General features: G+C 35.5%; 1 protein-coding gene across 5 annotated transcripts in view; it reads right to left on the reverse strand.

The window, feature by feature from the left end:
- The window catches only part of DIAPH2 (diaphanous related formin 2), a 194,053-nt gene that overhangs the window by 93,216 nt on the left and 85,907 nt on the right, over positions 1–14,930 (reverse strand). For all 5 annotated transcript variants that reach the window (XM_027880856.1, XM_027880855.1, XM_027880854.1 and 2 more), the window contains one exon: positions 5,593–5,717. In XM_027880856.1, coding sequence (XP_027736657.1) covers positions 5,593–5,717 — 125 coding nt within the window. The remainder of the gene's footprint in view (positions 1–5,592; positions 5,718–14,930) is intronic.

The raw sequence follows: 14,930 nt of genomic DNA on the forward strand, positions 1-14,930 counted from the left end.
TTTAGCTGTCTTAGAGACACAAAAACTTAGAACAGAGCGTCCTAGATGCAAAATTAGGTGTACACCAACCACATGATTTTTTTTCTTTGCTCATGTCAATCAATTTGCATAAAAAACCCTCTAGAACAGATAGTACAAGTTAGAAGTTCTTGAGAGCATTTTATAATCTCATTACCAATAAGTTCAAATTGACACAAGTCTGTAGTAGGGGAAAAATGGTATTCCTGGTACCTAAATACACATTCTACTTCAAGAAGTTCCTTGAAACAATTTATATACTAAATTAATTGCAAAACAGAAAATGTATGGCATTATAGGATTTATAATTACTGCTAAAAGCATTTTCCATTTAAACATAAAACTCCTTAAACTAAAGATTCAACAGCAAATAAATGGTTACTTTGGTTACTTTTCTGTGCTGTTCCTTCAGTAGGCAGTGCAGTCGTTTTCTTCCACTTACTATTTTACTTTAACAAAAAATAGGGGTTTTCTTGTATGCTACTATTAAAAGTTATATTTATCACAAGTTTATTTCAGAAGAAATAATCTCATAGTTAAATACAAACTACAAAAATTACAAATTCTTAAATAATAACAAGTAGGAGAAGTCTCCTCCTACTGCTGGATGCTCATTGTAATTTATTACTATTTGCAAATGCTCAAGTTTCAACAAGTTCATCATTGTTTCATGGGTGGTAACAAAATAGACCATATGATGACCTCAGTTGATTCTCTTAAGAATGGAATAAATTAAAGTTCAAAAGAGTTGAGTGATGCTTCAATTAGTCTACTTTTCCTCAATGGAATAAGAAAAGGGTTTTAAAGTTTCGATGTTTCTGACTTTTCCTCATTTACAAACAGTATCAATAATGTGAATTCAGCAGGTTTTGTTATCTTTATATTAGCAAGAAAGACTAACAATTAATGGTTGAAAACAATAAAAAAATTCCTTTACTTAGCATTTAATGAAGTTTTAATTTTATTTCCTTCCCCTGTCTACACTCAGTCATCTAAACCAAGCCTTTCCCTGGTACACACCTTAGACTTTCTGCTCACTGCTCCTTCGAGTTGGTTTTGAACTGTAAGCAGAGAGATTAACTTTAAAGAAATGCTGAGCACTAAGACCAGTGATTTGTATAATGTAACTGCAACTTAAAATATAAACAATAAAAGCCATGCTCCATCTAGAAGCACTAAGGTAGATTTTTATCCCTACACACTATTTAGGAAAGGTATTTTATTTGGATAAATAACTACCATTTCCCCAAAATATCTCCTTTAGTCAAGAGCTGCACTTGCAAATGAGTGTTCAAATGTCATTTTTGTAGACAGCAAGAACATAAAACTTCATATAACTATTGAAGAAAAGGCACATGTTTAAAATTGTTTTAAAGATTATACATGACCTAGAATTTGAAAAATCATTGAATAGTTCCTTTTTCCAGTTCTTAAAGTACTGAGAAATGCCTCTATATTTAAAAACATTCAAATACATTCAGGCAAAAGACAGTTACTTCAAATGTAGGGACATACACAAAAGCTCATGGAAGTTCCTCCCCTCTGGGGTTATTTGTGAGAAGTCCCTATTTGTGAACAAAGTCAGATATTGATGTTCATTTTCACACAGAAATTAAGACACCAGTACATGTCAAGTTCTCTGAAAAACAAAAACAGGCTTTCCTAAAAATGACATCTCAAAACACTTTAAGTGAATTATTTTTTCCATAACAAGCCAGGAGGAAATCCCAAGTGTTAAGAAATGACAAGAGTGTTAATGCCATTAACATTCTTTCAGCACTCCATGTCACTGTGTAATTGATGTCCTGCTGCTCAATCACTCTGAAAAGGGGAAAAAGGTTCCCAGCCATTTCCAGATGCTGAGATCCTGGTTTGGAGTACATTTGTTCCTTCCCCAGTGGCCTGCTCTAAGAGACTCCGCAGTGCAGCTCCTACAAGAGAATCATCGGCTGATGTTTAATGCACATTAAATATCTAACATTTGCACTGCATAAAAGCCTCCCCACACACACACACAAAGCAGACTTCTCCCCAGATCATTTCTGTACAATTGAAGTACATCAAGTAAGGAAATAAACCCCCTCCCATTCAGTTGTGAAGCAGTAATCATTATTAGATGGAAGTGTGAGCATAAATACATATCAAGTGAGAATACATGCCTTTCAGGAAGGCAGCTTTTTTTATTTCATAAAAAGGATTCTGTTTTAATGAATGGCATTCCTTACTGAAAATTAAAATTAGTTCACAAATTGCTGCTGTTACATTGAATGATAAGATGAATGCACAGGGCTTTGAATTTTTTTATCTGCATCAATTTTTGCTCTTTCATTCAACGTTCCCTTAATTTTGAAGTTCTTTTAAAATAAGCTTTTGATTCTTCACATGTATGCAATCAGTTAGAAGAAATGTTAGTTAGAAATGGCAGCATTTACTGCTCTGGTAGGCAAAAGATTTTAACAAGATTAGGCATGTTAGTGTCTCTTAACAGGGTAAAAAACACCAGAAAGCCATATAAACCCTTCATTTAAAGGTATAATAGTAAATCTAAGACACATTATATAAATAAATTAATGTAAGATTGTTTATAAAATATATAACTGATCCAAAAGCATGCTTTCCAGGTAGTAGGATAACAAAAAGTATGAACCCAATGACTAAACGTGCCCTCCTGCCCCCTGTATCTACCCCTTTTCCCTTCTCCTTGGAACAATGTTCAGAGCTGTTTATTTTCTAGAGGAATAAACTTTTGTCATTGAGTGTGCGTATGATGGAAGGAATAAAGAAGTGGTATTTATTATTTATGCATTTACAGTTCTATGTCAAGATTAATTAAAAAGTTAACTCTGTACAACTTCCCATTTATTCCCTCTGAAATTGCTTTGCATTCTGTTGTCTTTAATCTTTGTTAATAACATTTACATTTAAACTCCATTAATCTGAATATCTTTCTCCATCTCCAACTAGACACTCACATCACTAAAAAGAAATGAATGTATACACCTACAGCAAGTAAATCTAAAATTCAGAGTTCTGCAGTTTAAAAAAAAAAAAAAATCTTCAATTACAGGCACAAACACTGAGTTAAAATAAGGAGTGAAAGCCAGAACTGGCTTAGTCTGTAATTACTTTTCTAAACTGTTGAATCAGACTCCCCAGTGCTGCATGAACAGGGCTAATTATAAAAGAAACCTCTCACATTTAAAGTTGAATTATTTACAAACCGTTCTTCAGGTAAAGTACAGTTCCAGCCATGGATTAGATCATAAAAAAGTCGTCTCAGGAAGCACACATAAGTTATTTAATATAGCAAGAAATTCAGAGAATATTTTATTCTCCTTTTTTTTTTTTTTTAAACTTTCTACTTTGTGTTATAGCAGAGTTGTAACCCTGAAACACTCAAGCACTAAGAGAGATGGTTTAGACGGAAATTCTTTAACCTTCTAATCTCAGTATGTGCCACCAACAAAAAAATTTTTAACCAGCTGATAGAACAAAAGAAACACATACTGAAGACCAGGGTGCAATTTTTTCACGCTTAACAACTATTCTTCAATCTAATAAAAAAAAATTCAGGAGTGTAGAAAACTTTAAAATACTAAATGATAAGCAGAAACAAATTTGAACATCTGATATAAAGAGAGATGACTTTCTAAAAGAGAAACCCACCACTTATCAGGTCATCTATTAATTATGCAAACATAAATCCTCAGGTAGAATCAGTATATTTCTTACAGGCTTATCTCTTTTGTCAAGCCACCAAATTCACTAGTTTGATAAAAGCTGTCAGGCACTCACAGTTCCAGGTGCCTGTTTTAATTACCTGGGGTTGGTAATCTACCTGTGACATCAAAGTACAGGCACTGAAGTTAAGCTGCCCAATAGACTTGCAACAATAATTTTCAGAAATTTCATAGGAGCCTCCTATTTTTTTCAATACAAAGAAGCATTAGTACATTAAGTTTTTTTAAGCTCTTCTGCATTGTCAATTTTTCTTCCACTAAGAAACTCAGGTGATAAACTGCAAAGAGGAAAAAGTTAAATAGTACCTCTGACTCTTTTCCCTCACTGAACTATTTGAGTGATGCCAATTGTTTTTATAAAAAACATACATAGGTAGCAAAACAACAAAAGGTAAAGCATTTACTCAACACAACTGAAATACCATTTCTCTAGCCTGTAAACTAGAGCCATCAAGCTTAGCAAGGAATTGTGAAGGTGCATTTCAGGACATTGTTTTAATTTCTGAACAGAAGTGGGGCTGAGGTGACAAAGTTGAGCCCTTGTCCAAGGTGACAAGGCAAAGGACAATGGACAATTATGAGGTAATATTATAAGTTGTTCTGATGTGAATGTATCTCAAGCAAATGTGCTCTTTTTTTAATAGCAGAGCTGATAACTGTGATTACTGGTAGCAAGTCTCTTAACCTTGCAAGTAAGACAAGGTGGAAGAGAATATGTAGGGAATAAGAAACAATTTTCCACTTAGTCAGGAGTTGTCTTCCTTAAGCTACTTTGCTGCAGTCTTGTCAGAAACTGAAAATAAATCCATACAGAGAAGATACTAAATAAATTCTAGTGAAATTCTGTCACTGAATCCATTCAGACGGTAAATCCTGCTAAAACTGACTTTTCAAATACACAGCAGTTGGGAGAAGCTCTTCGATACATCCACTGCTAAACATGATGAGCAGCTGCAAATGGCTCCTTTTTCTTTTTCCTCCTTTGAAAAAACACACAAAACCAAGACTTCTGGCTTGGTACAGTAAGAAAGAAGAGATGTCACAAGAACTACCTGAGCTTTATAAAAGCACCAAATGCCTTGGACTTGACCACGCTCCAAATGCTTTCATACATGAACACAGAAATGTGCTTTGTGCAAAATAAACACCTTCGAATTTCTTTTCAGAAAGAAAGGGCTTCTGTCTAGTCTTTACTGCAGTTTTGTCAGCTTCTTGTATCAATAGTACTCTCTACTTGTTACTTTATACTTTGGAGCAAAACTAAAGTTGGTTATAGGAAAATTTTGGAGACAAAGCAAGTTAGACAGACATCATATGGTATTCTCCAACAGATTTTTAAAAGAACAAACCACTTTTGAGTGCAAAAAATGTAAATATTTCCCTGAAAAGATCTGTTAAAAATGGCATTAGAAACATTAACAAAATTATATATATACTCTGCCCTTTAAAAAACACAGGTGAAGCTAAAATACTATCAACTTTGCTGATATTTTTCTAAAAGTGATGCAACAAATATTATTAAAATGATTCCTTAAGGAAAAAAAACAAACAACCATATTACTATCTCTGTGAGTGGTCATTATAACCACTTTGTTCCAGAATGCTCTCTGGTTTCCCCCTTGGAAGTCTGATTATAGATGCTTTAGGTTCTACTCAGTTCTTTCAGTGTCTTTCTCAGTTTTCTTACATCCAGCATGTTCTCTGACACTTTTTTTCTCTGCTCTAGAATAAAGGTATGAAAGACGACACTTAAAACCTATTTTCAAGTGCTGTAAACACTCAAACAGATGAACAAAATGTTCAGTTCACCAATAAAGACACGCAAAAAGGATATGCTCATCTTCTCTACAAACTTATCATTTTCATCTTGTGTTTTAGGGAAATTCTTAATGTCATTTTCTAGCCGCTGGATCTGCTGGTTCATGGAATCAAGGTTGCTCTTCAGAGTCTGGGCTGAAACTAGGAAAAAAAAAAAGACAATGAGCAAAAAGTTTGCAGATTCAAGAAAGGGTATCAGAAGGGGAAAAAACATCAGTATAAATAGTCTTAAAGAGAATGATTTCATTAAGTAGACCCACATTTTTCTGAATTACTGCTCATAAAAATCCTACCCTTCATAAAAACTAAGTGAAACTATCTACTGTAATATACCAGATCATCATATTTAACGTTGAAATGTCACCATTTAATTCTACCATTAGTTCTAATTATTGAATTTCTATTTAAATGTATGGTAAAAATTCTAATATTTCATTCTTTTAAATCTAATTCAAAGATTAAAAACTAACTAGAGTTCAAAAAGATTTTACCTTATTAATGCATGTACTTGGTTAAATTATTATTAATGCTTATTTCTGTTACAGGAATGATTTAAGGAATAGACATGGAGGAAAAAATATTAAATATTTTTCTTACATTGAAATTAAACCGATTTTTAAAACGCAGAGCTGTGAAACCCCGTGTTAATAGAAAAGGTAGGTCTGAATAATAAAAGCTCCTGGAAATCAAACAGAAGTTTTGGACTCAGAGCGCAGCAAAGAGGCTACTCAAAGAAACCCTGTTTACTGTGTGACAAGCTGTTCTAATGTAAGCCATTATTTCTGCAATTTGTAATAAACAACCACTAATTGAGACAGCATCTGAGAAATCACAACAACACAATGTTGAAGGTAAAGCAACACCACACGCAAAGAATTCCAGAACAGGAGCAAAAGTGACAGAGTTTCTGCAGAGATGCTCCTGGTGTAATTTAACTACAATTAAATTGTAATATTAAAATTAATTGAATGCCTAATATTGAGTTTTGTGCCGTAATCCATGAGGTTCACTTATTCTTAGTTCTATCATAAAGAGCAATTTGACAAATGCTTCCTCTTAATTAAAAGACGCATTTCAAAACCCAAGTCTGTCTTGCCTTGTCTCCTCCTGCACAGCTTACAAATTTGTGCTTTCCAGCACGAGCAGACCATCCCAACAGCCCTTTCCCCCAGGAGCACTGCAACACTTGCACCCTTTCACCTCCGTCCTCTAAATCCAATGCTTCAAGTATCCTTTACTTCAGAGAGAATTTGTACTCTACAAACTACTCAATCTTCAGTGGCAGTGCATATAATCGGGTCAATTCTTGCAAAGACAGTGTCACAAACAACTTTTGATGTGTGGCACCAGAGGTGAGAACATCCAGCACGTTCCCTGCTCCTCAGTAATGGCCCAGTCAATGCTTCGATCGACTGCAGGCACCTGCCTTCCAGAGCCAAAGCATCCAGCTAACCCAGGTATTCCTGGGGCAGTCAAGATCAGCACATAACTTCCTTTTTTAAGGGCTTTCTGCTTTTTAGTATATTTTCATGGCAAGTGATTTGTCCAGAAGTTCCACCAAGTATTTTCAAAAGAACCGTTGATTTTTCTGCTTTCTTGTAATTTAAAAAAAAAAAAAAAAAAAAAAAAAAAAAAAAAAAAAAAAAAAAAAAAAAAAAAAAAAAAAAAAAAAAAAAAAAAAGTGCTGTGACTACGTGAGATTCAGCAGTAGGAGGAATTCGAGTCAAGATGGCTTGAAAAACAGTATATAAGAAATAAAAATCTGGCAAATAAGGAAGCAGTTCCCAGAACAAAATCAATTCTCTGTTCTTTGCAAGTAACGACTCACATCAGCCATAACATCGATTTCACGAGCACATTCAAATCCATAAGGCACCAATACAGCTGCCTTTATCACAGCCATTATCTCGATTTTATTTTCAATTTTATCAGTTTTATACTGGGTACCAAAGGGACTATTCATCTTGTAAAGTCAAATAGTTTTTAAGCTTAATTTAACTTGGGGGGTGGGGGGGGGAGAGGGGGAAGGTGGAATCTATACTGACCCCCACATCCTTGCAATTATTAACTCCACATTCGAGAGTTAACCTTGAAATCAACCACTAAAACAGTTTCAATAATAAACATTAGCAAATATTTTAGGTTGTGGTTGCATTCGTTTAATCATGTAATATTATGGTCAGAAAGGAGCACACATTTTTGCTTGAAATTAAGAACTTGAATTACTGTAATATTTTTCTCAAGTTAGATGAGGACACAAGCAACACTGAAGGAAATACCAGTAGTGCAAAGTAAATTAGGAGAGTGCAAATGGTCATTTTGTTCGTAAAAAGAACAGCAGCTGGTAAGAAAATAGGCAACATAACGTGAAGTTTAAATGTTTTCAGCAATTTAAAAATAGAAGTTAATTTTTGTCTAAAATTTAAAAGTGCAATGAAATTCAGGATACAATGACAAACAAGAAGTCTTAACCTTTGGGATTAACATGGATAGGAAGAGTTTTCAGTAACTCTGTTCTATAAAATAAAGTATAGAAAACACCAGATTAGATGCATGCTGATAGGGAAAGTTTGAAGGAATTCTATCGAATCAAGAAGGTTGCATCCTATAGCTGTGCTTCCCATAAGTAACTTTTTAAATTCACAATCAATTATCAAAAAAGTAGTAGAATATGCAATTTTGTTCACTTTTTTTTTTTGCCTAGTCCAGGCAAACATACAAGTTTCTGTTCACACAATTTATGAAGTTGTTGTTCTGCAAGACAGACTTAACGAGATGACAGAACAGGAAATGTATATATATACTATAATAAAATATCTGCATTTCCTTCCATAAACGCTTTTATTAGAGATTTACTACTTCAGTAATGTGTAGAGGAGGCAACATGAATTCCTTTTACTTTCAGGGAAAATCATGTAAATTTCTTAAAACTCTTGCAAGGTTTTAATTTATGAAAGCATAAATTCTACTTGCAGCAAAAGCCATTCCTTTAAAATCACTTCAAAATGCACATACTAAACAGCCTGTCCCACTGTAAGCTGGGGCTCACAGGAAAAAGGTTTGTTTAACTTTGATTTGCCTGTCATTCCACATGAAAATTAGGCATCTTAGTAGAACTAGTCTAAATAATCTACACGAAAGGTAGCATTTGGTCTTCAATGGCACACAAATACTGTGCAAGGACTATTACTGGGAAAGCCTTTCTCTAGCAGCCAATCCAATATTATTTAATAATGCAGAAAGAGAGAGCAACCAACTAAATCCAATACACAAATATCTGATTTCAAGGTAGGAACAATGAGGTGAACACAGAAGATAAGGAAAAACAAGGAAAAAAAAAAAAAACATCATCAACAACCAGAAAAAAACCTGTCCATAACCCCCAGACACGCTGGGAGGAGCAAACCCCCAAAAAAAGAAAGCAGCCTAGAGAATGCTTGGGCATTTATTTCCCTGTTTTAGTAGGAAAGGTAAAATATTCGCCACATTTCAAAAGTGAAACAAATAAACATCAGTGAACAACCAACCTCACCACCCTCACAAGTTGACAGGTAAATGAAGACTCCCATCCACAGTGAAAAGGTCAGCATTTAAGAAATGGTAAAGTTTGAGAAGTCAAAGGAAAGTCTGACACAGAATAGTGGAGACAGATGGTGTGAGTTTAGAAAAAGATTATTTGGATTCCTATGCAACAGGTTCATAAACGTATCAAAATAAACAGACCAGGATGTAACACTTAATATGTCTCTGAGAATATGTGCAGGTAGTGGGGAAAACAGCCTGGAGGAATTGCAGTGTTCTCCCCACATCACATGCCTAAAAAACCACATAAACCCTCAAACTTTACATGGTCCATCTTCAGAGCCAAAGGGAGGACAAAAAGGCAGCAAGGTTTCCCTAGTTGAGCCCTATAAAGAGCCTGACTTGCAGAGAGCACCAACAGCTCCAAGGTGGAAAGAAATACAGCATGTTTAATTTGTGTACCTCAAACCACTGTGCAATAAAGGATTTATGAGACAGAGAAAGAAAACCAACACCAGAAGTTACACATGTGCGTTTCAGCTTCACTTCTTGTCCCACAGAATCACTATAACATATGGAACTAACATGACTAAAGTGAAGAGGAAGTGATGTATATTAATATATTGTCCAGACTATTTTTCATGTCAGTGGAAGACTAATATACGCACGTAGATCTATCAGTATTCTTTCTGCACAAGTACTGGATGAAACTCTGTTAATCATGCATCATTAAATCTGTGACTGATTAAAAGATTAGTTTGTATATTCTTACTTATTTTTAACAGAAATCCACACTCATTGAAGAGATGGCACAATGTTATTTTGACGTGAAAGGTGATAATAATTTCCTTCACGTTATTGTTTTCCCTATATTAATTTCTGCTCTACAAAAAAACCAATGCTATCCACTTATTTTGGAGAAAGCAGTTGCACAGTCTGCACGCTAAGGAAGGCTTAGTGAGCGTCTGCTTTAGTCCTAGAAAAATGCTCCAAGCAGTTAATCTGTTGATGTTGAACACTAGCTGGTCCCTATAGTCAAGCTAAGCATTTTGTATTTACAGTAATACAGCAACAGTACCAAAGGACAGACTAATCCTTTCTAAAATAAGATTGCATCAGACTAAGAGTCCTCCCCACAAAAAAAGCTGAAATGATAGATTTTGATTAGGTGAAGTATCTCTTGCATGAGAAATTTGAAGGCTCTCTGATCATGATGCAAAACTGGGATGGCCACGTCCATGGTTAGCAAAAACTCTGAAGGGAGAACCAACAATATAAATTACTTCAGTAAGCAAAAGCAAGTCAGTATGAAGCAAATGAACTCATGGATTTTTAAGTCTAGACAGTATTTGTACCATAACTGCATTCTGAGCATACTAATGACTATTTATTTCTTACTGCCTGAGGGCAGATGGAAGTAGTCTTTCACAAAAGACTGAGAAGCAGTTTGAGGGGAAATGGGTGAGCAAGTACATAATCTTCAGGAATTACAATCATTGATTACTCAATTCATACTAAGTAAGTTTCTATTTATTAAGACAATAAATGTTCCGTTGGAGTTGGGTGAGCAGTGCTGCTGCAGCCTAATGGAGGACTGGGAGCAGCTCAGTGTGTGTGCACCTCAGAGAATGCTTCTGTATCATATGTGTGTGCAGATATATGTACACATACATCTCACAGGGATACCTACACAGGAACACATTTACATATGGACTTCTGAGTGACAGGTAAAGCATGGTAACTCTGACATGTATGTGTAAGTACATACATTTATGTGTATACACACACACACATCTGTGATAGATTCTGTGAAATACCTGTACCAGGCAAAACAACTCGCATCTGAAGCTTCATGGTTGAACAGCTTCCAGATTCAAAACCAGTACAGCTACCTTAGCAGGTTATTTCTCAAGTAATTAACATGGAAAAAAAATGAATTTGAGATAGCACATGCATTATTTCCTTTATCCAAAAAAAAGGTCTTTGCTACATGCCACTGTGACAGACTTAAACTAACTTCAACAGTAAAAATAATTCTATATTGAAATGCTTTCACCAGGAAGGACAACTTAATCATTAGAATTTCTGAAGAAACTAGAGGAACAGTGAGATCAAACCAAACTTGTTACTGATAACAAGTAAACACTGTTGTTTTGAGGTAAACATCCGTTTGTAACAAAACTTGAGCAGAAGTAAAGAAGTATCGAAAAGTACATAATTAAGATAACACTGTCTAAATTTGAAAACATAAAACCAACTACGCTACAAGAAATTATTGTTAAGTTCATAAGCTTACAAATGCTTATGGGGTGGAGGTTTAAACATCTGGGGGTCAAAGGGAAAAAGCAGAGTATCTTAACTAGCATGGGCACTTGGCCATCCTTCTCCTTCAAAAAATGGGAAAGCTTTCTGGCACCAGGTACTTGTGCCTAACAATCAAAACATGATGCATAATAGACTATTTTACCCTGTGAATCTTACACAGAATTTTCCCTGCACCTTTTAAAGTTTAGGAATAAGAGCAGATCTGCCCAAATGACAATGCTTTGTTTATATATTATGACCATGTCCTGTAATGTAACTTGAAGAAGCTTCAAAACAGAATTTTTAACAGATAGATTTCACACACAGATGTGCATCTGCACTTGTCATTTGCATGCTAAGATTTCCTCCCCCAGCAGAGTTTATACATCTTAGTTGCCTTCTCACAGCACTGCTATGGAGCAGTAAAGGAAGGCAAGACACCACTATGTTTCACCTTTTTACACTGCAACAGTAACTTCATTACCTTAGTTAAACAAAGATAAAGCAACTGTACACTGATTTCATTGTCCTGTCCATTTGCAAGCAGAGGTGAACCACAAATTTAATGTAAAAGCACTTTGTAACAAGTCCAGTCCTAAGTAACTCCTGGTTTAGAGTTTAATGAGAGATTCAGTCTAAGGCACTAATTATCTCTCAGTCCAAGGTGATGTTTAACGAGCCATGTATGTGCACCAGCTCTGGATAGCAATATTCTTCTCCATCTTTATAGAGAAGGGAAAGATACTCATCAATCTCTACCCAAAAAAAAATCTCAACTGCAATCAAAACCTAGAATCATCACAGTTTGTGATGATCACAAACACACATCATAAATGTTTACAAATGGATATGACATTTTTATAGAAAAAAATAGAAATATCTGATACAATTCAAGGAAAGGAAGGCACAGAGATTTTAAACACACATCTGGTGAAGAACTGCGCCACACAAGCTAAAATGTTAAAACCCACATTTTGGGTATAAACAGATTTTCAGCTTCCCAGCACAACGATACCAGGCATCTCAAGTGAGGAAATTTAATTTAAATATTACACACACTGAAGTGCAAATGCCATTAACAAGCTTGCCTTGGCAAGTGAGACAGTGGGAAGATCTAAAAACAAAACAAAAAACAAAACCAACAACCAAAACCATTACTTGTTAGGTCGAAAAACAGAAATGTCATAAGCAGCATGTCTTCTCTCCTCTGGAGCCAGGAAATCACAAACAGTGCTCATGATCTCAAAACACTCAATATGTTCATAGAACAAAAAGAAATGTCTGTGGGTAACCTATTTTTAACATCAGTGTAAGCACAGAACTGGGCTCTCTTTTAGAGAATCCATCAGCTTGTCTCAGCTCTAGCAATTTTGTGCCCATGTACATGTTATAAGACCAAAAAAGGAATTCTGATGCCACTATTAGGACTAAGAATCACCTATAAATGACAGGCAGCACATTAGGAGCACCCAATGCATTGCCAGTAGCATTATCAGAATAAGGCAGTTGTAAAATCTCCTTTCCAAAGCACAGAACAGAACAAAGCCATTCACCTCCTAAGGGATCCTATACAACATCAAATCCCCCTCTTGCTTTGGACAGGTCATAATACCCAACTCATTACTGACTCAAAATTGTTTTACCTAAAGTCAAATTTATTGTCATCAAAAGATCAGTTTTCTGAAAAGAAAAATATCTGAATCTGTAATATTCCTTCTGGTTGAATCCTGACAACTGTTATACCCATTTTGGTGTCCTGCATAAATGCTGTGTGTGCCAACCCCTTACTTTCCCTTGTCAACAGCAGCCTTTCCCCCAACTTCTCACATGTATCTCACTGAGTAGGTTGTAAAAAATAGCATGTTGTAGAATGCTTTTCAACTGAACTGACTTTTCATATTACAAATAAAAATCTTCTGGAGAGTATATGTCCCAATTTTAGAAAAAGAACCAGAAGCATTAGATGTGTTGGGTGAGAATAGCACTGCACTCAGCAGCATTCTCCTGGCAATATGGATATTACCTTCAGAGCAACCCAGAAACCCTCTCTACAAATGTCTTTCAAGACCTTAAAAGTTGAGTTAATTTTGAAAATAGAGCTTATAATTATAAAATCAGTAACTATTAATTGAGCATTAACTCCTGGCAATGGTATAAGGCAAACTGCAAGTGAGGCAAAGAGAACAAGTAAACAGAAAGTAAGCAATACAAAAAGGGGCAAAGCTGTTGTCACATAACCGGCTGTTGTTACTAAAATCTCAAAGAAGGAGTTGTGCAGTTTCATCCAACAGACTTCCCTTTACACTCTCAATTTGTATCAGGAGCTTGGCCTTTCAAACTACGTGAACTGAACCACTTCCAGAGGTGCAACAGCTTTCCCCACAGCAATGGAAATGCAAACTGAACAACAGATAAGGAGGAAAAAAAAGAAGAAAGTGCTATTTTATAGCTTTCACCTCTCTCTAGTGGCTTGTATTAAGACATTCTCAATGGACTGCAGAACTTAAGACATTTAAAGCTATCTTCAATTTTGAATTGGTTTAACTACAGCCAGAAATTCTTAAATGCTTTCATTTCTTTAATAAACAACAGCCCATGAGAGTCATTTGGACTATTCTTTCATTTTGCCCTTGATATTTACACTTCAGGGAGAGAAGTAGAGCCTTAAAATGCAAGCCATTACAAAAAACTGCTTAATGAAGGATCCAACTTGTAGCTTCAAAATGTAGCTTCAGAATTCAGAACTACCAAGATTCTGCACACCATTTAATACATTTTAGATGACAGCAACTAAAAAAAATCCTCAAAACCTTCACAGACCGGGAAATTCACTAAGCAATTCTGCAGAGTGTAAGCCAATTCAGAATCCCACTGAGTCTCCAACAAGGTATCTTTCCAAAATTGTTCCTTGGAACTACAACACAAGAACTATCTGTGAAGCTTCTGCTTCCCTGTCTCTCCTCCCTGACACCTGTCAACGACGGAGAACAGGTCTGTCGGGAAACTTTTAATGAGCTGATGCACAGCTACCACCAATATGGCACCGCTCTATGCAAATACAGGAGTGTCACAAGAGAAAAGAGTCTTCAAGTATTTGATCCACCTGACTGTGTGTTTACTACAGTCAGAAAAACACAGAGAGATCCTGACAGTCCAATGTTGCAGCTTAAGTGAATGAAAAGAGTGACAGAAGTCTCTGTACAGTGCAGGACTGACTTGTGATTATGCTGTAAAATGCCAACTTCAGACTCTATTAGGGAGAGAAAAGTCACAGATGCAGCATTAACTTTCTCATGCCAGAAGGCATTGTCTGTTTTATACTCTATAATGTACCAGATTGGGCAAAATCTGTTTCAGCAATTTAAACTGTACAAGGTGGAAAATGCTGCAGATCTCTTTGTGAAAACACCGTTTCTTCTACTGCAACAAGCTATAAAACTTTCGTTAGACAAAAAAATAGCTACTTATGAGTATGTTTTAAATGTTGCTACACTTTAAAGTGACAATGGCACAGAAAGTGTGAAAATA

The sequence above is a fragment of the Empidonax traillii genome, unplaced genomic scaffold (assembly GCF_003031625.1).
Source record: "Empidonax traillii isolate 1590-97213 ecotype Southwest subspecies unplaced genomic scaffold, ASM303162v1 scaffold76:size1281806, whole genome shotgun sequence".
NCBI lineage: Eukaryota > Metazoa > Chordata > Aves > Passeriformes > Tyrannidae > Empidonax > Empidonax traillii.